Source organism: Sturnira hondurensis, unplaced genomic scaffold (genome assembly GCF_014824575.4).
Source record: "Sturnira hondurensis isolate 20B ecotype Veracruz unplaced genomic scaffold, ASM1482457v3 Scaffold0021490, whole genome shotgun sequence".
NCBI lineage: Eukaryota > Metazoa > Chordata > Mammalia > Chiroptera > Phyllostomidae > Sturnira > Sturnira hondurensis.
In genome coordinates, this window is record NW_028094121.1 from 1,694,741 (window position 1) to 1,718,494 (window position 23,754).

Below are 23,754 nucleotides of genomic sequence, written 5' to 3' on the forward strand. Positions count from 1 at the left end.
AAGGTAACACATGGAAATCAGCCAGCCCGTGTCTGGTGTATAGTAAATACTCAGCAAACATTAGCTATTGGTTTTTTTGTTACTACCCGGCACGATAGCCTCATTCTTGTTGCTTGAGTACCAGGTACGCTGGTGCATATTATCAGAGTGGGGCTCTTGGAGGACACGAGTCCTAGAGATTTGGTAGAAATTTCTCCCTTCCTCTGTACCCTACAGAAAATCTTGCAAAGAGATGAACTCTGTCTGCCCATCAGAGCCGGGACGTCAGGTCTCACGGCAGTGTCCAGGTTTAACTGCCAGGTTAGCCAAGTTGCTGGGGTGGGAGAGGCTCAGCCAGAGACTGGGGAGCCAGCTCAGAGTTTCTAGAGTAAGGCACCTCTCCTGAGCCTTCCAGTCTTAGTCAATCTGTGGACAATTGTTTCCTGAGCCATGTCAGAGCCTTGCTTTGTCTTGGTTACTGGAAATGAGGCTGCCAGTGAGAGTGAAACAAGAGGCAGAAGCCCCTTGAAGTGGATCCTCCTGTATGTTCTCAAGAAAGGGGACTGGCCATAAGGAAAGAGCAGGAAGAACTGCATCCTCACTTGGTGATAGAAAATGTCCCCAGGTCCCATCAGCGCCCCCCAGGGCCAAGCACTACTCTGGCCCTGTCAACTCATGCCAGGTGGACTCAAGGGCTTCTCCTGCCCCATCCCAAACCCAATGGGCTCATAAAGTGGCTTCAGATGAAAGCAGCTTGGATCAGTGGGGAGTTCTGTGCTCTAAGGACCGCAAATGTTGTTGCTTTTGACCTTGCTCTGCCACACACCTGGTGACCCCAGCCAACTTCCTGAATTTTTGTCAGGACCTCAGTTTCCTTCTTTGTCAAAAAGGACAATAACTTCTGCTCTGCCCAATTTATTCATTCATCAGCTACTGAAGTCCCTACTACGTGCCCAGCACTGTTCTGATGCCTTAGAAATACTGGGCAGAATGTTCCATGCAAGGTGTTCAAGGCCTCTGCTCTCGGGGAGCTGAGATGCTAGCAAGAGACATTCTTTGGAATAACGGTGGTAGAAAAAAAGCAGAACGGGGGGCGGGGATGGAGAGAGCTGGGCGTGGAAAATCTCTCTGAGCGGGTCAGTTTTAAATAGAGATCCGAACAAAGTGAAGGAGTGAATCACATGCATGCCTGGGAAAGAGAATTCCAGGCAGAGGGACCAGCAGGAGCCCCAAGAATGAATGTGCCTTGGCAGTCCACGGCGGAGGAAGGAAGCCACTCGTGGAAACGCTAGGAACAAGTGGGGTCCAACCAGAGCAATGCCGTCTCCGCATAACCCAGATCACGTCACTCCTCTGCCGAAGTGCTGACAGGACCCTATAAGGCCCTGCATGATCTTCCTCGCTCCTTCTCTTTCACACCCACCCCTGCCATCCCCAGACTCCCGCTGCTCCAGCCACACACTCCCACCCCAGCTCTTACACCTGCCTTGAGGTATTACCCTAACTCACAGGCTCAGAGTCATCTGTAGGCCTTACTGAAATGCAAGTAGCTGAGCCCCAGCCCAGCTGCTGATGCAGAAGCTGATTCCGTCTGGAGCCGGGTCCCAGACTGTTCATTCCTAAGGTCCTTGGTAGTATAATCTGAGAAGCACACTCCTGTTGTTCCCTCTGCTGGGACCACACTGGCCCAGAATGCACACAATGAATGCCCTCTCCTCCTTCAAGTCTTTGCTCAAATTAAATGGTCTCAGCAAAGCCTACTCTGACCATCCTGCAGACCACTGCAACCCGCCCTTGGCACCCCCAATCTCCTCCCTAAGCTACTTCTTTTTTCCCTAGTACCTACCATTTTCTAACATGTGGATAATTCTTTTTCTTAGCTTGTTGTTAGCTATATGTCCCTAAGTACCTAGGAGAGGTTCTTGACCCAGACTCCAGGAACCCTTGAGCTGCCCCATGGGCCCCCAGCTGCTATGCGATAGTTTGTGACCATGGTGTCTAGTTTTCATCAGAGCCTCGAAGAATTACTTGATCCTGAAGCCTAAAAAGCCACCAGCAGATCACTGCTGAGCATAGAGTAGTTGCTCAAGAAATATTTGTTGGCTAAATGAAAAAACTTTTTACACATTATTTACACACACCACCTTTTTTTTAAAACAAGGAAAGCTATAGAGCGGCACAATGGCTTCCCAGTGTTGGTGTCCTTAACCAGCCAGGTCAGAATAGCAGGGTTGCTTTTTAAAAGTACAAATTCTTATGATTCAAAACACCCTCAGAAAGTCTGAGTCAGGAGGTTTGGGTGGGGCCAGAGATTCCTCACTTTTCAAAGCCCCCTCCACTTCCACCCCCACACACCTCAGGTGAGTCTGAGGTGTGGCCGGCTGGGTTTAGGAATTTTGGCGTGAAGCGTTAATTGGAGAGAGACTCAGGACAATCAATTCCAGTGTGCAGCTTTTACACTTTGCAAAAAGTGTGATCACACCCACTGTCACTTGTGACCTTCCCACAAGCTCTCAGGGTGTACAAGGCAGGGACCCCAACCTCTCTTCCCCTGAGCAGAAAGCTGAGGTCCTGGGAACCAAATGACACCCTCCTCCCAACACCCAAAGGTCATACTGTCTCCACGTGGTGGAGCTACAATTAGAACTAGGGCCTCTGGACTCTCACTCTAGGCTCTCCTCTCTGAACCACCTGGATAAACCCAAGTTCCAGGAAGTCCCAAGGCCACTACCAGGGGAGGGGAGCCAAAGAAGGGAGGGGTGGAGTAGCAAACTCTGTGGAGAGCAAGGTTCAGGAAGGCTGTCTTCTGGCCCCAGGGAGAGACTCAAGCTGCTCCAAAGGCATTGACATGCTAACTTGGTCTCCTCATCTGCACAGTGGGGCTGATAATGCCTGCCCCACCTCAATAAGAAACTTGTAGAATGCAGAGCACTCTAAAGATTCATTTACATTATTATTGTTATCTGGGAGAGGTACAACATCGGGACTCAGATCTCCAGGGACAGAACTACATCCAGCCTTTCATTCATTTGAGATACATTTTTGGGCATCTATTATGCATCAGGCATTGTGCAGGGCACTGTACACACATGGCTTCATTACCCAGTGGGGTTGGTGCTGCTGCTGTCCCCACTTTACAGATGAAGAAACTGAAGCTCAGGAGAATGAGTTGCAATTTATTCCACTGTTTATTCATTGACCTAACTTTTACACAAGCCTGCTCTGGGCCAGGCTCCAGGCCAAGTGCTGAGGTCACGAGGATGAACAAGTCCTTCAAGGAGACCTGCCCATAAATTACTTTAATAACAACTCAGTACATGCTTCCACAGACAAGTGAGTGAGAACCAGAGAAGGGGCAGCTCTCTCCCTGGGGTTGTGGGAACAGGCAGCTGACCTTTTACAGGACGCTTCACTGCTAAAGTGGTCGTAATGGCAATCACAAGGGCTGGGTTCCAGTGTCGCTTCTGTCAAGGTTCTGCTGTGTATTCCCAAGGAAACTCCTTCTGCTACCGAGCCTCGATCTCAACCTGAAAAAGTAAGAGACTGGTCTTGTGATCCTGCAGCTCTGGGAGCCTAAACCTCTGTCCATCCCACCCCTACCTCTGTGGTTAGTTCAAGCTTGACCCCAGCCAACACCGAGACTAAGCCTAGGACGTAAGATCAAGCCCCTTGAAAATCGCCCAACTCGGGAGAGCAGAACAGCACTCAAAGCTTGCAGCGCAGCTGGGGGTCCAAGGGCGGAGCTCTGACGGAGGCGGGGCTGAGACCTCCTGGAGGGCGGAGCGGTCTTGCCAGGAGCGTCTCATACAGCCAATGAGCGCACAGGAGCGGGGCAGCCCCGCCTCTGGATATAAGTCGCGGAGGCAGTGGAGCAGCGCGGAGGTCTCGGAATCTGAGTCAGTGGGAGTGTGTTTTTCTCGTAGCCGCGAGTTGCGGCCACGGGGCTCACGGGAGCACTTGAGTTCGGTGTGTCCTGGGCTAGGCAGGAGCACCGGTTCGGTTCGGTTTTCCTTTGTATTGCTGGGTTGCGGGGAGGGCACGGGACTCGGATCTCTCCCTGAAGAGGGACAGCTAGCCGGGGTCGGGTGGACGCCCGTGCTGACAATCCGCCTGTCGTCCCCGCAGGCTGCCAGCCCGCCGTCATGGCCGACCACCTGATGCTCCCCGAGGGCTACCACCTGGTGCAGAGACCTCCGCCCACCATGCCAACCCATGGCCCTCAGGCGCTCCGGACGCTGCAGCCGTACGCAGGCCCAGGCATGGACAGCGGGTTGCGGCAGCGGGGATCTCCGCTGGGCCCGCCGGCGCCGCCACCTCCACTCGGGGCCCTGGCCTGCGGGGCCTTTGGGCCTCCGCCTGTCTTCCAGCCCTTTGCGGCCGTGCCGCCGCCTGCAGCGGGCAGCGCACACCTGCAGCCCGTGCCAACGCTATACCCGGGCCGCGCGCCCGCACCTCCCGGTGCCCCGGTAGGTCCCCTGGCCCTGCAGCCGGCCCCCGGAGCCCCGGCTCCCCCGCCGCCTGTGCACTCCCTGGGCAGCATGGACGCCGAACTCATCGACGAAGAGGCGCTGACGTCGCTGGAGCTGGAGCTCGGGCTGCACTGTGTGCGCGAGCTGCCTGAGCTCTTTCTGGGCCAGAGCGAGTTCGACTGCTTCACGGACTTGGGGTCGGCGCCGCCCGCCGGCTCTGTGAGCTGCTGAGCGCGGCCCATCACCTACCTGGGGTGCCTGAGAGGAGAACGGATTCTGACTGCCCGCCAGACTGCGCAGCCCACACCTGGGCCCCGCACGCACCCTCTGTGAGGGTGGAGGCTGCGGGCTAGTGGACCGAGTTAACTACAGCTGGGACACCGGGCGTCACCCCAGGCCATGCCTCCTGCAAGATGACAGTTTGGCATCACTTCTCTGACCCGGAGCCTCAGCGGTAATAAGGGCACCGGACCCCTTTTCTGACACCACATTCTTGGATTCTATGTCCTCTCCTCTGGGACTCTCCTTCATCCCCCCCAATCTGAGCCATTCCAGGCCTCTGCCTGATTCCCCCTCTCTCCTTTGGTCACTGGTCCCTGGAGCTGCCCATCCACTGGGGCCTTTACCCCCTCTGCCTGGGCCTCTTACCTCGGGGAGGAGAAGATTGTACATACAGTCCCCCAGCAGAGTGGAGCAATGCCCCATCTGGCCTCCAAAAACCAAAATAAAATTGGGTCACTTTATAGCCTTGCATTTTTATTTCCTTATCTCTCCAACCCTTGACCATATTTGCTTCTAGAATCCTGAGGCTGTTGGGGAACCCCCAGGTGGGATGGAGGCCACAGCCCTGGTAGTGCCCAAGAAAGGAAATTGACAGTTTCTTTCAAAATTATGTGAGTTGTGCAATTGTTATGTCATAATCTGGAAGGCAGAGGCTGCCACCGCTAGGTGGCAGGGTAACCCAAGGGCACCAACATCGGATTTCCCAGCTCCTGGGAGAGAGCTTGGTGGAGCTGTCCTCACCTGTTTCTGGAAGAAGACAGCACAGAGGGTGAAAAGGGAGCTGGGTGGTACCTGAGGATTCAGAAAACTCTGGCTTTGAGCCATGGCTCTCTTCCTTGTCCATTCATCCAGATTTCTGAGGCTATGTTCTCAGAGAGAGATGGTCCTACTGAGAACATAGCCTCAGAGATGGCCCTACTGAGGTGGTTGTGAGGACCAAATGCAACATGAAGCCATTAGCACAATGCCAGACCCCAAGGCAGCCCTCCATAAATGAATAGTGATGACTAATACAATTGCTGTTAATTCTATTCCATCCCTGTGCCAATTGTTATGTGCCCTTTTGGAATTACAGTTTAGGTAGGAGTCTGGACCCGGGCAGGGGGCAGGGCAGGGGAAGAAAGGGTGGTGACAAATCTGGACATCAACTCATGCTGGTACAAGGAAGAGTATGATGAGGTCTAGAAAACAGGACATACCAGCAAGTAAACCCAAAGGAGGAAACGGTTTCAGCTGTTTGGGGATGGGGTCATTTCAGGGTTAGGGAGGTGGTGACATTTGATATGATGAACAGAGTCTTGAGTGATGAGTACATTTTTAGGAGCTGGAAAAGGTGATGTGTAAGTGAAGGGCCCATTCTATGGCAGGGTGAGACACCTCAGGGAGGCACACAATACAGGCCATGTACAGAGAGGCCATGGGTAGCTAAAAGTGACAAGGTCCAAATGGCTTTGCAGCAACATTGTGATGTAGGCACAGTCCCAATTCAACAGATGAGGGACATGGAGCTTGCCCAGGCCTGGCAGGATTTGGCCTCAGTCCTGATAACCAGTGTGAGCTCCTGGCCACCCTCTGCTGTTGAGAGACTGAGGCAGGAAGGAGACTGGGTCAGAGACTCTTAAGGATCGGGCTAGGATGGGGCCGTGGGGCCAGAGAGAAAAGAAGGAATTCCAGAGACTGGAACTGAACACAGAGCCAAGACCTTGTATCCCCAGTGGTGGGGCTACACTCAAGCTTGTTTGTTAACATGACTCTCCTCCCTCCAGCCTGTGAATTCACCCAGAGTGCACTGTGTCAGCGCCAGCTCTGCAGCCAACAGGACAGGCGTGGGGCGGGCAACAGGAGTGTTTGGCAAGTGAATAAAGGTGTCCCCTAAGATAGTGGGGCTTTCTGGGACAGGATGGGGAGGAAGGGCAGAGAGGCTTCTGGAAAAAGATTGGCCTGAGCTCTAAACTCAAATAGGCCAGTGCTTGTCCCAGCTTGGACCAGGACCCCAGAACAAAGACAAAAACTGAGGGGTGGACCAGACACTGTCCTGATTCTTGTCTCTCTGGACCTCAGCTTCTCTACCAGTAAAATGGGGCTAATATGTCTGACCCATTATTCCACGAGGTGTTAAGCCTCATAACAAGTGAGGAGCAAATTCAGGGATGGGTTGATAAGCAATTGTTAAACTCTGAGGTGCTCTCATATGGAAGGGATTTTACAATGAAAACCCAAAACCTGCCTCTTTCTAGAGTTTAGGGGGCAGGTAGAAGAGGGAGTCCAGGGATACCCACCCCGTATCCCTCCTAGAGGGGCTGCCAACAAGGTGGACAGCGGAGAAGGTGAGGCTGGGGCAGTCCACCGCCTGGACCCCTGAATCCCTCTATGGAGGACCCTGCCCCTGTGAAATGCAATAAAGCAGAGTACAATAAAAAGGAGTATGCCTATAATCACACCAGCTTCCTATAGATTCAACAGGTACCTCTCACCTCTTCCCTAGGGCTACCTCCTAAAAGCAACCTGCCTCCCTTGGTTCTGTTCATTTCGCTTTCATACCTGGGCTGTGTCTTTGGGTCCGGGAGGTACATCATAGTGTCCCACACAAACATGGGGTGGGAGGAAGGAAGACCAGTGTTGTAGGAGTCCTTAAACTTGGGCTCTGGGTGCCTAGTTTGCCTCTCCCAGACTAGCATCTCTCCTATCAGAGGGAATAAATTATTTCTAGGGAATATCAACCTTACAGGGCTGATATGATAAAACTAGATTATGTATTGATTTTTAGAGAGAGAGAAACATCCATTGGTTAATTCTTTTTTTAAGACTTTATTTATTTATTTTTAGAGAGAGGAAGAGAGGGGGAGGAACATCAATGTGCGATAGATATATGGATCGTTTGCCTCTTGCACACCCCAAACTGGGAACCCGGCCTGCAACCCAGGCACGTGCCCTGACTGGGAATCGAATCTGCGACCTTTCAGTTCAGCTAGCACTCAATCCACTGAGCTATACCTCCCAGGGCTAGTTAATTCTCATATGTGCCCTGACCAGCGATCAAACTTGCAACCTTAGTGTATCAGGATGATGTTCCAACCAACCGAGCTACTCAGCCAGGGCCATGGTAGATCCTTAATAATAGAGAGCAGCTGCCGTAATCACCACCACCACCACCATCATCATCGTCGTCGTCATCATCATCGTTGCCATTTCCGTTCAGCTCAGTGTTCAATAGTCATTTGTTGAATAAATTAAATGAATATCCTGTTCCTAGTCTTTTCCCAGGCTGCTTAAATTGTTTAGCTGATTATTAAGTAATCCTCTTGAATTTCTTAATACAGTCTTGACTAATTTTATGCTACCCTGATGTTAGAAATGCTGGGTCAGAATTACTTCTGATTGAGGACTGAATCAGGATTTGTTGAGTGCCTACTCTGTGCAGGCCTCATGGGACCTAACAGCACAGAGTAGGTGCTCTTTCTTTTTCAGCCTCTCTAACCACACCCCCCCACAACCAAGTAAATTAGCACTGCTGGGTAGTTTCATCCCCATTCCAAAAGTCAAAGAAACGGTGACTTATTCCTCCAAGGCACACCCCAGTAAGTGGTGGGTGAGCATGCCCATTCTGGTATATCCAAGACCCTTCCCCTCCCAGGCTGGGGCTGGCCAAGGATCTGAGTCTGAGTGGAGCAAGAGCAGAATCCCCGGTCTGGTGTTGCCACTTCGTGGCCATGGATGCAGAGGAAGTCACTGAGGCCTAAAGATAGGCCTCAGTTTTGTCCTCTGTACAATATGGTGAATAAACCCAACTTCAGAGGTACGTGCACAAGGATTCAAATGAGACCTGGTTTCTGAGAGCACATTGCAAACAGTGCTGTGCTGTTGGGTTGGGGCGAGCTGAGGGTCGACAGCCACGCCTTTTACCCTTATGCAGCTGATTTGGAGAGAGGAGAGCTGCACACACTTGGAACTTGAGATCTGGGCCAGCCTGCAACGTGCGATGCAGAGACACATGTCGAGGTGGAGTGGCAGGTGCTGCCAAGTAGCTCGGGGTCTGGGAGGCCCTGGGAGCTGGTGGTGGTGAAAGGGTAGTGTGTGCGTGTCAACTGAGGGAGGACATCCACATAAAGGCCCAAGGCCCAGAGTGTCCCCTGGCAGAAAGAGGAAATAAAGGACGCTACTCTGAGCCTAGTCTGCTTGCATCTGTCAGATGAAGATGTCCCAGGCTTCTCTTGAGAATGACCTCAGGTGATGTTAAATGATTGCCCTGCGAGCTGCTCAGCTAGGCGCTCTTGTTGGGAAATATGGCCACAGGGAGGAGAAGGAGAGAGCCTTGGCCCGGGCAGCCTCCAGGTGCTTCCCACCCTCCACTTCGGCCACCCCTGGTACACCACGTTCTTTATGCCTCAGTGCCCGGGCCTCTGCTGTTTATTTGGCCTGAAATACTCTCCTCAGCTAGATCTGAGGAAGGCCAGACCATTCCTGTCCTTAATTTAAACCCAGGAGCTAGGGAGGGAAGAAATGGAAAGATTTGATGACACAAAAATTATTAACTTCCAAAAGGCAAAAGAAAGCATAAACATCAAATAACCCGTAACAGTTCAGGAGAGAATATTTGCAACATTTACAAAAGACAGAGGTTTACCATTCACAATATAATATGAACTCATAAATCAATAAGAAAATGATAACTCAGGAGAAACTTGGGCAAGGATGTGCACAAGTAATTCTTAGAACACAAATAGACCGTGTCTTTACTGATAACCAAAGAAATCAAAATTAAGTAACTGGTGTTTTTTTTTCATTTAGAAAAGAAAAAGCTAAAAACATTGCTAATGTCCAGTGTCATCGAGGGTGTGAGCCAACAGTGCTGGCAGGAAGGCAGAAGGGTCAGCCTCTCAGAGAACTGTTTGGCAGTGACCAGCAAAATTTTAAAAAAGATTTTATTTATTCTTAGAAAGAGAGGGGTAGGGAACAAGAAAGAGAAGGAGAGAAGCATCAGTGTGTGAGAGAAACATCGATTGGTCACCTCTTGCACACACCCCAACAGGGAACCAGCCCGGCCTGCAGCCCAGGCATGAGGCCGACTGGGACTCGAGCGGGCAACCTCTCACTTTTGCAGGACCATGCTCAACCAAGTGAGCCACACCATTCGGACTATCACAGTTTAATTTGCTTATGTCTTCTAAACGAGGAACTCCCCTTCTAGGTATCCGTTCTATAAAGATATCCCCACTTGTTCCAGGGTAAATATACAAGGAAGCTTCTGGTAGCATTATCTGTAACAGTGGAATTTAGGAGACTGAATTTTCATCAGTAAGAGGCTGGTAAGTAGATTATGCACAAGATAGTCATTACCAAGATTAAGGTACAGCCATGTTTACTGATGTGGGGAGATTTCCAAAATATATTAAGTGAAATAAATCTAATTATATAAAATAATATAATCACATTTATGTGAAAAAGTAATATATATGATATATTATGTATAGTACATAAGGTAGTCATATACATCTACATTATCTACATATACATAAGGTACACGTCATATGTATTGTGTGAGGAAAAACTCGGGGGGTGTCTGACTTTTTTAGACTTTCTAGATTGTTTGAAATTATTTTGCCTCAAGAACATATTACTTGTGACTAGAAACAATGTGTTTGTTTTTAAAAAGTGAACAAATAACGATTGACTCATATTCTGGGCCAGAGGAGGCTGGGGTGCTGGGGTGTGGGCGGTCCTGCTGGTGGGGTATGGTATGTGGGTGTTACGGCAGAGCTCCCCACTGTGGCCCCTCACTAGGAAGAGGCAAAGGAGCAAGTCCCTCCGGACACCACCCTCTAATGAGCTCTGTAGAACTCCCTGTCCTGGCCGTGCTCCTGCTCTGTGGGGCGTGTCTGAACTTCATGCTTACTGATGTCCAGCCTCCCTTCATCCTGCAAAGAACAACTTTTTCCTAAGAGCCTTCTTCTGCGTGGTTGCGTAGGTTGTTTAACCTTTCTGAGCTTCCACTGCGTGGAATGAAGCCAACAGAATAGAATGAGGTAAAAAATGACACCCAACTCCAGAGCCGTTGTGAGGACTGTAAGAGACAGTGTGTGCCAAGCCCGCTGCCCCGCGGGGCTGGCCCACCAGGGTGCTCTGGGAGTGTTGCAATGCCCTGCCCTCCTCCCTCAGTCCAGCCTCACTGCCTCCCACACCTGTGAGGGACAAGGGGGGAGGAATGTGGTTCAGGCTACAAAGTTTAGAGAGCTCACAAGTTCATGGCTGAGTTGGGACTAGAGCCCAGAGCTCCCAACTCAAACTCAGACTCCAGCTCAGCGCCATCTTTCAGCCTCAGCTACCCACTCAGGGCCAGGGAGCTGCCACGCACTCTGGCACTTCCTAATACACACTCGGAGCCCCAGTGGGGTGGAGATGCGGATGATGATGAATCAGAACCTGCCCTCAAAACCTTACAGTCTAGGGGTAAAGACTCCTCACCAACCCTGACATGTGATGAAACAGTCCTTCCACAGGGGGAAAAGGTATACACGCACCAATACAGGCACACCCAAGTGGTCAAATTAAATGAGCTGAGAGCTGACATGCTCAGCACAGTGCTTGGCATACAGTAAGAGCCCAGGAGCTGAGAGTTGTTTCCAATGTTAATGCAAGAGGTGCCAAGAGAGCTGTTAAAAGTATCCAGAAAAGGAGTCCAGAGTGGGATGAGTGACTTCAAAGCATGTCCCCTGTAAAGGGCAGAATGACAGAGCTTTTCAGCTTGCAAGGGAGACCCAGAGGCAAGGGGGACCACCGCTGTTTACAACTCCCGAGACCCAGTCACTCTTCTCCTAGTGAAAGGCTTCCCCCAAGTTACTTTGGGGAACAACCTCTCCATCATTTAGTTTGGGTAAGTTTGCCTGTTTCCCTATACATGATTCAAAATAAAATAATACTAAACTATAAAATTAGTGTAAAAAATTTTAAAACTCTTCAGTTTTCCATGACTATTTTGAAATAGCAATGCTTTGTTTCCTCCTCCTCCTCCTCTTCTTCACCTGGAAGTTTTTCAGATTGTCAACTAGTGCCCTAAACACCTGAGCTGACCACTAGTTAGGTCATCCAGCACTGACTTATAATAACTCACCTACTACTCTCAGTGACCGACTTAATGTATTATCATTGCAGGTTATACAGAGGCAAAGAAACTGAGACTCACAGAGGTAAAGCGACTCGCTTACTGCCACACACTTAGTAGTTTACTGAGTTAAAATATTTAATGTGCTAAGAATAGTACACACAACAAAAGATATTTAAATATTAGCTCAGCTGCTGTAACGAAGGGAACCAGGTTTTCAACGTAGTTTAAAGAGAGACTTCAGGCCAAGATGGAGACATAGATAGACACACTGTGCCTCCTCTTACAACCAAAATAAGGACAGTAACAAATTTAAAAACAAAAACAACCAGGATTCACAGAAAATTGAACTGTATGGAAGTCTGGCCACTGAGGAGTTAAAGAAGACACATTCATCCAGACCGGTAGGAGGGGCGGAGAGGACTCACAGTGAGGCGGCAGCAGGCAGACAGGGAGAGGCGGTGGCCGGCAGAGCGGAAGTCCCACATTTGTGTGCAGGTGAACTGGGAGGAACAACTGGGAGTGAGACGGACTGAGAGATCCAGGGCTTCAGTGCGGGAAATAAAGCCTTGGAGCCTCTGACTGAAAACACCTGTTGGGGGCCTTGGTGGTGGGGGAACTCCCAGCCTCACGGGAGAGTTTGTTGGAGAGACTTATGGCGTCCTACAACATACACAAACCCAACCACCCGGAATCAGCACCAGAAGGGCCCAATTTGCTTGTAGGGAGCAGGAGAAGTGACAGAAAGCTGGTGAGAGCTGAGCAAGCTGCATTTTTCCCTCTCAGACCCCTCCCACACAAAGAAGCAACTTTTGTTGCCCCGCCCTGGTCCACCCCTTACTATGTAACACACACACAAGACCAAAAAAAAAAAAAGTCCAAATGAAAGAACAGATCAACACTCCAGAAAAAAACAGAACTAAGTGACAAAGAGGTAGCCAACCTATGAGATGCACAGTCCAAAATACCGGTAATCAGGGTGCCCACAGAATTGGTTGAATATCATCACAAAACAGAGAAAAAAAGGGAAGGCTATGAAGTAAAATAAAGGAAAATGTGCAAGGAGCCAACAGTAATGAAAAGGAAAGTGGGACTCAAATCAACAGTTTGGAACAGAAGGAAGAAATAAACATTCAGCCAGACAGAATGAAGAATCAAGAATTCAAAAACATGAGACGAGGCTTAGGAACCTCCAAGACAACTTTAAATGTTCTAACATCTGAATCATAAAGGTGTCAAAAGGAGAAGAGGAAGAGCAAAAAATTGAACAGTTATTTGAAAACATGATGAAGAAAAACTTCCTTAATCTGGCAAAGGAAATAGACTTTCAGGAAGTCTAGGAAGCCCAGAGAGTCCCAAAGAAGTTGGACCAAAGGAAGCACACACTAAGGCACATCATCATTACATTACCCAAGATTAAAGATAAGGGGAGAAACTTAAAAGCAGCAAGAGAAAAGGAGACAGTTACCTACAAATGAGTTCCCATAAGATGCTTAGCTGATTTCTTAAAAGAGACCTTACAGGCAAGAAGGGGCTGGAAAGAAGTATTCCAAGTCACGAAAGGCAAGGACCTAACATCCAAGATTTCTCTATTCAGCAAAGCTTTCATTTAGAATGGAAGGGCAGATAAAGTGCTTCTCAGATGAGGTCAAGTTCAAGGAGTTCATCATCACCAAGCCCTTATTATATGAAATGTTAAAGGGACTTATCTAAGAAAAAGAAGAAGATCAAAACTATGAACAGTAAAATAACAACAAACTCACAACTATCAACAACTGAACCTAAAAAACAAAAGAAAAAAAAAAAACTAAGTAAACAACTAGAACAGGAACAGAACCACAGAAACGGGGATCACATGGAGGGCTATCAATTGGGAGGGGTGAGGAATTGGGGGAAAGGTACAGAGAAAAGTAGCATAAATGATAGGTAGAAAATAGACAGGGGGAGGTTAAGAATAGTATGGGAAACACAGAGCCAAAGAACTTGTATGTGTACCCATAGACATGAACTAAGGGATGGGAAGGGAATGCGGATGGAAGGGAGGTACAGGGCAGAGGGAAATAAAGGGGGGAAATGGGACAACTATAATAACATAATCAATAAAATTTGTTTTTTAAATAAAAAATAATAGCAGCTTAAAGAGTAAAAAAGATTTCTTTCTAGTCCCACCCAGTCAGCCAAGCCCAGACTGCTTTCTTCTTGTTGCTCTTTCATTTATGACCCCAACCTGCTCAAAGTCTATGTTGGCTTTTTATTTCTGTCTTTATCTACAGACTGGAGGCTGGATCATGGACATGTACACAATTGAGCTCTCAGGGAGAAGAGAGTGAGGAGGTGGGCACACCCAGTGCTTTCAGGCTCAAATACACACAACATCACTTCCATGCAGATTCTCTTGACAAGAATTTAATCACATGATAACACTTAGCTGCAAGGGAGGCTGGAAAATATGGTTTCTAGCTGACAACCATGTGTTCATCAGCAACTCAGTAACTATGTAAAATGGGAAGGCTGGATTTTGGTGGACAACCAGCAGTCTGTACCACAGCAAGTGGTGGTAATAACTGGCTTGCTTGAGATTAGAACTCAAGTCTCCTATGCCCCTGGGTACCTGGTGAGGGTATGGGAAAGATGTCAGGGGCCTGAGTCCTATATAAAGAGAACTATTGGAACTTAGAAGAGTTGGTATGAGTCAGTCATCACTGTGAGTGTGCATGTTGGGTAATTCCCTTCTTTAGTCTCAGTTTCTTTATCTGTAAAATGGGGATAATAATGGGACTTACCCATGAGTGGCTATGTCTCAGTCCAGGGAAAACGAACAACCATATGTTCTGGGGCATGAGTAGGATTTAGCCACACGAGAAGGCTGGGTGGTGGTGAATGCTCCAGCTTGAGGGTGAGGCCTGTGTAAAGGTCCAGAGGCACCTGAGAGTGTGGAGCACAAAAGGAATGGAAAGAGATCCCTGTGACTTGGCCCACAAGGCAAGAGGAGAGTGGTGCAAACTGTGAAAGCACTTACCAAAGTTTGTGACACATACTAGGTGCTCACCTGATGCAACAGGAGGGAGGAATTTGGGCATGAACACACAAAAGAAGGAAGTGCCAGGGAAGGTGACAATGTGCACAATGGCCAAGTGGCATGAATGAATAAGGCCTGACTGGAAAAGGAAGCAAGTCCAGTGTGATTAGCAGACAAGGTGAACGCTCAGGGGCAAGAGAAGTATCTGAAGTAGGTGAGGATCGAAGAGGGCTGACCCTTGAGTGGCAGGCTGAGGAGCTTGAACTTGATCTTGTTGGTAGTAGGGAGCCATGAAGTAATGAGCAGGATGGAAAAATAATTAGATTTGCATTTTGGAAAGGTCACGGTGACTGCTGCAAGTAGAATGGACTTGAGATGCGCACACTGGAGAAATGGAGAATGCCGAGAAGACTGTTCATGCTGATCCAGGTAGCAATAAGGGACCCAGGACAAGTGTTGACAAGGCAAGGTAAATGGGAGGGACTGTAAAGACAGAAGTAGTGTGTTGGGTCATCCAGGACTGGTGTCCAGGTGGAGGCAGGCCAGGGAAATGGGCCACGTGCTCAGGAGCAATATCTGGACTGAGAATAAACATGTTGTACGTTATCAGCATATCTGTGATTGCTGCAGGAATGATGAAAGTGGCCAAAGGCAGAACCTTGGGGGAACACGGACGTGTCAGAGCAGGAGGGACAGAGACTGAGAAGGAGCGTCTGGGAAGGCAGGAGGGGAGCCAGCACAGAAGGTGCCGTGAAAGCCATGCATGGGAGGTGTTTCCTGAAGGAGGGTGGTCGGCAGGATCTAATGCTGCTGAAAAGCCAACTGAAATAAGGGCTGGAAAGTGGCTCTTCAATTTGGTGACTATGAAGTGCAGAGCAGTTCTGGGGAGAAGAGGGTGGGGGTCTGACTGCAGTGGGTCAGCAGGAGGTGGGCCAAGAGGAACGGATCATCAGATGTAAGTGGCTTGTTTTAAGTCATCTTTGGGACCTCCATGCTTTTGTGGGTGCAGTGACACGTGCCTGGGGCTTCTTTGGGTGTTACTGGTGGGTTGGGCCCAGGCAGCACCAGCTAGAAATGGGGTGCAACACCTCCCTTTGCTCAGGAGGTGGCAGCACCACACTAAGCGACACCACCGTGACCAACACAATACATGTAAATGCATTTTCAGGGAAATGAAGTTTAGTTGCCCCAAAGATTTTTTGAGAGGGAGGATCGCTCCTTGGATGAGATCCTTGAGCAGAGGAAACTGAATGTAACTTGGATTCAAGTCCTAAGTCTGTCATGTACTGACCGAGTGACCTTGAGCAAGTCCCGCTTCCTGGTTGGCAAACTGGGGATAACAAGCCCAAACCCACCTCTCGGGTCACTGCGAGTCCCTAAAGGAGCTTGGTTGTGTCTGATGGCCTTGTGGGCAGATGTAAGGCAGAGGTGGGCAGTGGAGACAGGCTCGGGAGCAGAGAGGGGGGATCCAGACCTGAGGAGCTCTGGGGGGCTGCCTGTTGCGGTCCCACAAAGCTGGGACGGAGCAGAGGTCTGGGAGTCAGGAAAGCTGGATTCAGATCCTGCAGCTGAGAGAACTGAGGCTCACAGAGAGAAAAGTACTTTCCCACGGTCATGCCCCTCAAACAGACAAAGGCATCAAAACCAAAATTTGGAAAGGATTCTGATGTTTAATTTTTCTATGAAGCATTGACTTTGCACCATGGGAAAAAAATCAGAACTTTGTGGGACTTCTTTGCCACCGCGGTGTGGTGGTTCTGTGTTTTCTGCACTTAGGACTTCCAGGGGCATCCCTCTCCTCTGGCTCCTCTTTAATCCACACATTCTGAGCGTGCCCCCGAATCTCTCCCTTCCCGAAGGGATGCCACGGGGCAGATTAAGGGCCTGAGAGGAGAAAGGCCACCCAAGGACAAGCCTGGAAGTCAAGAGACATGCACTTAGCTCTGGACTCTGCCTTGGCCTACTGCACCTCAGTTTCCCCATCTGCAAAATGTGGCAGTTGAACCAGCCAGGTCCTGGAAGCCTTGGCCGCTCAGACCATTATGAAAGCATTTGCTTCCCCCCAAGCTTCCCAGACCATCCCCCCCAACTAAAACCATTCCCCAATGCCATCACTGTTCCACTTCTGTTCTGTTTCCTTCACAGCTCTTATCGCTCTCTGAAATTATCTTGTTTTTTTTTGTTTATATTCTGTCTAGACAGTAATCTACTGTCTACTCCATGTGAACTGGGACTTTGTGAGCTTGAGAGAGCTGCTAGACCTTGGCGCCTTGTCCAGTGCTTGGCACGTAGGAGGGATGAACAAACAATTGCAGAACAAATGAATGAAGGGCAGAGAACACAGCCCTTTGCTCTGTGAGGCAAGTCCTGGAGTCCCTTTTTCTTGGCGTATGACCTGCTCAGTTCTGCCTCTCCTCTGTCTGGCTGCCCCACCCCCACCTTAATGAAAGAGCTTTCGTGTGGGGGGCCCTGGCCCTGAAAGTCCAGCATCCTTCCCGGCTCCAGGCTGGCACCACAACACCAAGCCAAGGTCTTTGCTGACGCCTTGTGGCTGTGGGCACACATAACAGGGACCAGGAGAATTCCCAGGTGGGAAGGGGTGGATCCCTAGGGGCACTGCTTTCCTCTTGTCTTGCCAACTAGCATTATTGATCAGCTATGTGCCCAGCCTTTGCAGGGGACAGTGCTTCATGCCCTCCAGGAGTTGAAGTGACATCTGGATAAGGAGACTGCGGCCGGGGGGGGGGCGGTCATAAGGTCCAGGAGAGCAGCTGAGGGGGCGTCTGGTGGGAGAAAAGGTAAAAGGTAAGGGCAGAGCCCACCCAGGTTCTGAGTAGGCAGCAAGCCTGGGTCTCAGGCCTCAGGATCCTCCCCAAAGCAATTTTCACCCTCTCCAAGAAATCTTCCATATCTCTCACACACTTTAGAGACTGTTGGGAGCTAGCTGGCAGAGAGAGAAAGAGAAGAGGAGCTAGCTGATGCCCAGAGAAGCCATTTGGAACAAAACCAAAAATGTTGCAGAAAGATTTAAAGAATGTTCTTCGTAATGTATAACATAAACCTTCGACTTCACTGCTTCCAGGAAAACCCACCTGACTTCCTGGATTAGTCAGGTCTTGCTGGGATAATGCTGTGAAACAAGCAAGTCCCAAGTCTCGGTGGCCAAGGAAATCAAATATTGCACACAGCTAAGTCTCTAAGTCAACTGCAGTTCAGCTGAGGCTGGCCAGACCAGGCTGGACCCCGGACTTCCAATCTGGCTCAGGTCTACTCTGTGTGGCCACATTCTGGACCCAGGAGGAAGGAACAGCAACAACCCAAGTCTCCTCATGGTGGAGGAAGGAAACACCAAGAGTCTGGCAGAATATGCCATGCCCCTCACAGCCTTAGCTTAGAATAAGCACACTGTCTTTCTTCACACAGCCCACCGGCTGAAGTGAACCCCAGCCCCAAAGTCAGTGGGGTGGTGGAGTGGATGCTTGGTCCTCAGACGCCCCCTTCAGGGCCAGTACACCCGTTTGCCCAGCTGATGGCCATCTCAGCTGCTGACTCACCAGTCTGGGAATTGCCCTTGGCCTTAGGGAACCGCCTCACCCAAAGTGAGGCCCCTCCCAGGGCCAGTGATTAGCTGATGCATAGAAACTAAGGCCTGCCTCCTTCCCTCAGTTTGGCACAACTCCGAAGGGCTGTCTGATCTTCCAGCTCCTGAAGATCAGCAGATGCCTCAGTTGAAGTCACATCACAGATCGGTTTCTCCCTCTGCTGGGTCCTGCCTTCCTGACATCCTTACAGATGAATCGCCTGAAAGCGCCCCCCCTGTAAACCTGCGCTCCACTCTCTGTCTCAGAAGCTGTCTGTAGGAGATCCATTGTAAGACAGGTAGGAAATTATACTCTGCCCAAAGGTAGTCATGGTAACGGTGAGGCAGGAAGACGTTCAGACAAATCATACAATCTAATACCATCATTAAAGGATGTACCATGGAGACAGATCCGACTTATTTTGGCTGCAACAAAGTGCTGGACACACGCCCAACAGGCATGCAGTGGGGGGACTGGGACCACTTCTGAGAGCTCCCCCCTGGGGGCTGTGGTGATTTTGCCTTTTCTCCTGGGGTTCCTAACAGGTCATGGGTAGCGAAGGTTCTGAGGCTTAAAAAAAAAAAAAGGCTTCCGAGCCAGCTGGCTCCACCCCATCTAGACATGTGTCAGGCTCTGTCCAGCTGAGTGGGGCATGTCCCAGGAAGGACTCTCAGCCCTGAGCATTTACAGCAGAAAGGGGGCCAGGATCGGGGGTCAAACCCCCTACTCCGGGAGTTATGGGCTGAATTGTGACCCCCAGAACTCATGTGTTAAAGCCCTAACCCCCAGTGACTCCAAGTGTGACAGTTGAGAGACAGGGCCTTTACAGAAGTGACCACTAACATGGGTTCTCAGGGCTGCTACGGAGGGCTGCCAGGCCGGAGGGCTCTGCCTCGGGCAGGCCCGTAGCGTGTGGGTTCTGGACTTCGAGCAGCAAAGATCTCACAGTGTGAGTCCAGGTGACTATGAGGGTGTATTTAGTAAAGCTGGGGGCCGAGAAACAAGGAAGGGCTTAGGACAGAAGAAGCAATGGGAGAGCCTGGGCAGGGTTCCTCCTGGTTCATGGAAAAGTCAGAGGAAAGGGACCTTGGAGGCAGGTTCAGGGGTTTTGCTGCCCACTGTTCCCCTGGTTGCGAGTCCCAGGGGGTCCCCAGAGGAATTTTTTGTAGAAGCCTGAGAGAAGGACACAGGTGGACCCTTTGATTTAAGAGTTTTTATGTCTTCTGCAGTAGGAAATCCTAGGGTGCTCAGGATAGGCTCTTGGCAGAACGTTCTTCAGCTTTCCAAGTGAGTTCTCAAGGAGGTTTGTGTACCAAAATGAGTGCCTAGAGGCACCGGGTCATTTCCTGGTCAGTTGCACCCTCAAAGAATGTCACTGTAGAGGGACCAGGACCATGGCAGGTCTGCCCTTGCACGGTCAGGGATGTGTAAATTATTTGTCCTAAGTGTCCTTGTTTAGGGAAGATACAACCTTGGGTTTATTATCTGGCTGTAAATTGCTCTGACCAGCTTGTTCAGCTGTCTCAGTTTCCCCATTTCACTTGCCAAGGAATTTCCTAGGTTCTCGCTAACCCTGCCTCAGGGTGAGCCCCAATCCAGAATGACTGGCGTCCTTGTCAGAAGCAGTGATTAGGAGAGAGGATGGATGGGGAGGTGCACAGACATGGGAAGGTGCACAGACATGGGCATGCCCAAGGCACTACTGTGTAAACACACAGAAAGTAAATGACCACCTGCCAGCCAAGGAGAGGGGCCTCGGAATGAAACCAACCCTGCGGACAACTGGATCTTGGACGTCCAGCCTCCAGAACTGTGAGGAAATCAAGTTCTGTGGTTTGAGGCCTCCAGTACGCAGCGTTTGCTGTGACGGCCCCAGCAAACCAACACCCTGGCATAGCAGCCTTCACAACCCCGCTGCACACAAGAGCTGAGTGATACGGGAAGGCAAGGCGCACCACTCAGCTTCTCAGAGGGAAAGCACAGAAGTTCTCTTAACAAGGGCAACTTTCCAAAGCACATGAAACAAAAGTGATTTAAATTGGGAAATAAGCAGCATGTTTTTCTTTGATCAGCAAAAATGTAAAATTTGCAAGATTCAGAGCCCCCTGCATCCACGTGAGCTCGGCCCCTGCGGTACTGCAGTCCCAGGCCAGCTGCTCCAGCTTCTGAGCCTGGGCCTCAAGAGGCCAACCCTCCCTGGCCAGGTCAGTCAGTTAGAGCGACCATCCCCGATAAGGTCGTGGGTTCAGTCCTGGTCAGGGCACATGCAGGAAGAACCCAATGATTGCATAAATGGGTGGAAAACAAATCCGTGTTTCTCTCTCTCTCTCCATCAATCAATCAATTGATCAATAAAGAGGCCACCTAGCATGTTTTTGCCCTCTTGTCAGGGGAAGAAGTCCAGTCTGATCTACTGGAGCGTGGGAAGGCACCTGGAGCAGAGACAAGCCATCCGGCACGTGGACTCACCAGGGTGCTGACAGCTAGCACCAAACACCAGACGTGTGAGAGAGGCCGTCTCGGGCCACCCAAACCGACTCAAGATGCCAAATGATTACAACCCCGTTAGCAGTCCCCGGTGAGATCAGCAGAACTGCTCAGCTGAGACCAGCCTAAATTGCTGACCTACAGAATCCAGAGTAAGTAAAATGGTTGTTGTTTTAAGCTGTAAGTTTTAGGGTGATTTGTTACACAGAAATAAATAAAGAGTACACTAAGCTAAAATCATATGGGCTTTGGAGACCACATTTGATGACAGTTTGCGGACTCCCGTAGCCACCTGTGAACGCTCCTTGCTGAGCCAAACAAAGCTGGGAGATAAGGAGTAGCATGTGCACTGGTTAATTGTGCATCTGTTTTCCCCAGGGGCAGGATGACCTCAGGGCCCTAAGTGGGTCTCCTGCCTTCCATGTATTATGCTGAGCCAGGGTCTGACGTACGGCAGGTGTTCCACAGACATTTACTCAAATTAGCGAGGTGCCATGGGACTTGTTGAAGTTATCAACATCTCCCCCTCTCCTAACCGGTCTCCCTGCACCCAGACTTGCCTCCTCAAATCCATCTTCCATCCTAGGAAGAAAACTTTCTTAAAATTGAGATCTATCCTGGTTTGATCCCTGATCAAAATCTGTAACTGGTTCCCCACTGCCCCTACGGTTAAGGCCTGTCTCTCTGGAATGAGTCATGAAATCCTGCAAACCTTATCCCCTGTGTGATTCTGAAGTCGCATTTTGCACCACTCTCCTCCTTGCCTTCTGGGCCCGGTCACAAGGATCTCTTTCCATTCCTTTCCTGCTCCACACTCTCAGGTGCCTCTGGATCTTTACGGAGGCTCCACCCTCCAGCCAGAGCATTCACCACCACCCAGCCCCCACGTGTGGCTAAATCCTACTCATGCTCCAGAACATTTGGTTGTTCGTTTTCCCCGGACTGAGACATGACAGGAAGTAGGGACCACAGTGGTTCCTGGGCGGTAGCTACTGGTCTGGCTGGATGTTCAGGGCTCAAGGAAGCACAGAATTGGAGGAATTGTAAGAAGGAAGACACAAAGGGGTATTGAGACGGACTTTCAGAAATGGGCACAGAGTGTGAGGAGACTTCTGACGCAAGTGAAACCCACCAAAGGGCGTCCCTGGCAGAGGAGGCTCTTGATAATCGGGTGGCTCGATGGCACACCCCGTGGATGTCAGTCAGCCTCTTCTGCAGTCCCCCCCACCCCGGTGCTTGCTCAAAACGCTCTTGTACAATGTGGGGACGGTGGCAAGAGTGGACACTGTCTACGGGTTCAACAATGTGGACCTACCAAGGCTGATCTGGCTAATGCCACTACTGCCTGTCCAACCTACCGTCAGCAGAGAGAAGTCAGATACCCAGTACATCACCGTTCAGAAGGGTTCAACCAGCCACCTGGTGCGGTGGATTCCACCGGATCCTTTCCAACATGGAGAGAGCAGTGATTCGTCCTCATTAACACAGCAGACCAGAAGTTTCCAGGAGTCGATGGGAGATAGTGAGAGTGGCTTTCTCCCTATTGGACCAAACCCCACAATTTGGTGTGGGTGCCCTAACAAAGTACTATGAATGTGGTGCCTTAAAACAACAGAATTTATTTCCTCACAGTTCTGGAAGCCAGAAGTCCATCAGTTTCACTGGGCCCGAATCAAGGTGCCAGCAGGGCCGCCCTCCCCCCAGAGCTCGGGGGGGGGGGCGTCTCACCCGGACCCTTCCAGGTTCCGGGGGCAGCTGGCATTCCTTTGCTGTGGCCACGGGGCTCCGGTTTCTGCTCTGTCCTCATCTTGTCTCCCCCTCTCCGAGTGCATGAAATCTCCCTCTGTCTCTCTCTTAAAAGACCACTTGCAATTGGATTTAGGGCTTTCTAGTTAATCCAGGATAATCTCCCCACATCAAGACCATTAACTTAATCACATTTGCAAAGATCTTTTTCCCTTACAAGGTAGCATTTTACAAATTCCAGAGTGTAAGACCTAGTACCATGGCATGGCCACCATCCAGGCTACCACACCCACTCACAAAACGTTTGCCTCTTGCCCCCACGGTGCTGGGCTCTGCTAGCTTTCAGCCCAGGGAAGGGGAGCAGCCCAGTTTGCACTGAGTTGGAAGTTGGAACTTCTAACTGGCCATTTTGGGCTCCTCGTGCCACTAAACCAAAGGCAAAGAAAGAGTTGATGACTGATCATCATGACCAAAGGGCAGTCGGAGTTCTGCTACATGATGGTGAGAAGTAGTCTGCGGCCCAGGGTGCCTCTTAGCACTTCCACAGGCAGCAGTAAACATTTATGGGACGCTGTGGCCCCCCAAACCACGCGGGGCCATTGAGGGTCCAGACCCTGCAGGACTGACTCAACCACGTAAAGCACTCCAACCAGCTGGGGCCCTGGCTGAGGGCCTCGGGAACACAGAAGGGCGGTGGAAGAGAAAAGATAAATATCAGCAGCGGGTGGATAGTGCAGGTCGGCACTGGCACGGCAACGAGCTGCCAAGTCTCCTGCAGCTTTGCGAATCTCCTTCCTTACTCGGTGTGTGTGTGCACATGTGCACTATGTATTAGGCAACTTATTTTCTCCTCCCTCTTCCTTTTCCCGTAGTCCCCTCAACTGGGACACCTGCTGCCCGGTCAGTCAGCCCTCNGGCGGTGGAAGAGAAAAGATAAATATCAGCAGCGGGTGGATAGTGCAGGTCGGCACTAGCACGGCAATGAGCTGCCAAGTCTCCTGCAGCTTTGCGAATCTCCTTCCTTACTCGGTGTGTGTGTGCACATGTGCACTATGTATTAGGCAACTTATTTTCTCCTCCCTCTTCCTTTTC

At 50.3% G+C, this 23,754-nt stretch overlaps 1 protein-coding gene across 2 annotated transcripts; it reads left to right on the top strand.

Moving 5' to 3' along the window:
- Positions 1-3,853: 3,853 nt before the first annotated feature.
- On the top strand, positions 3,854-5,191 carry CITED4 (Cbp/p300 interacting transactivator with Glu/Asp rich carboxy-terminal domain 4). 2 transcript variants are annotated; one of them, XM_037032613.1, is made up of 2 exons: positions 3,854-3,973; positions 4,105-5,191. In XM_037032613.1, exon 2 carries the CDS (start codon positions 4,122-4,124, stop codon positions 4,677-4,679), a length of 558 nt encoding a protein of 185 aa, XP_036888508.1. In that variant the 5' UTR covers positions 3,854-3,973; positions 4,105-4,121; the 3' UTR covers positions 4,680-5,191. The 2 variants fall into 2 exon arrangements, with proteins under 2 accessions (XP_036888508.1, XP_036888507.1); XM_037032612.1 differs by having other exon boundaries at positions 3,854-3,945.
- The last annotated feature ends 18,563 nt before the right edge of the window (positions 5,192-23,754 follow it).

What these genes read in the sequence shown, in the direction of transcription:
- CITED4 (XM_037032613.1), top strand. Translation starts at nt 4,122, where the DNA reads ATGGCCGACCACCTGATGCTCCCCGAGGGCTACCACCTGGTGCAGAGA.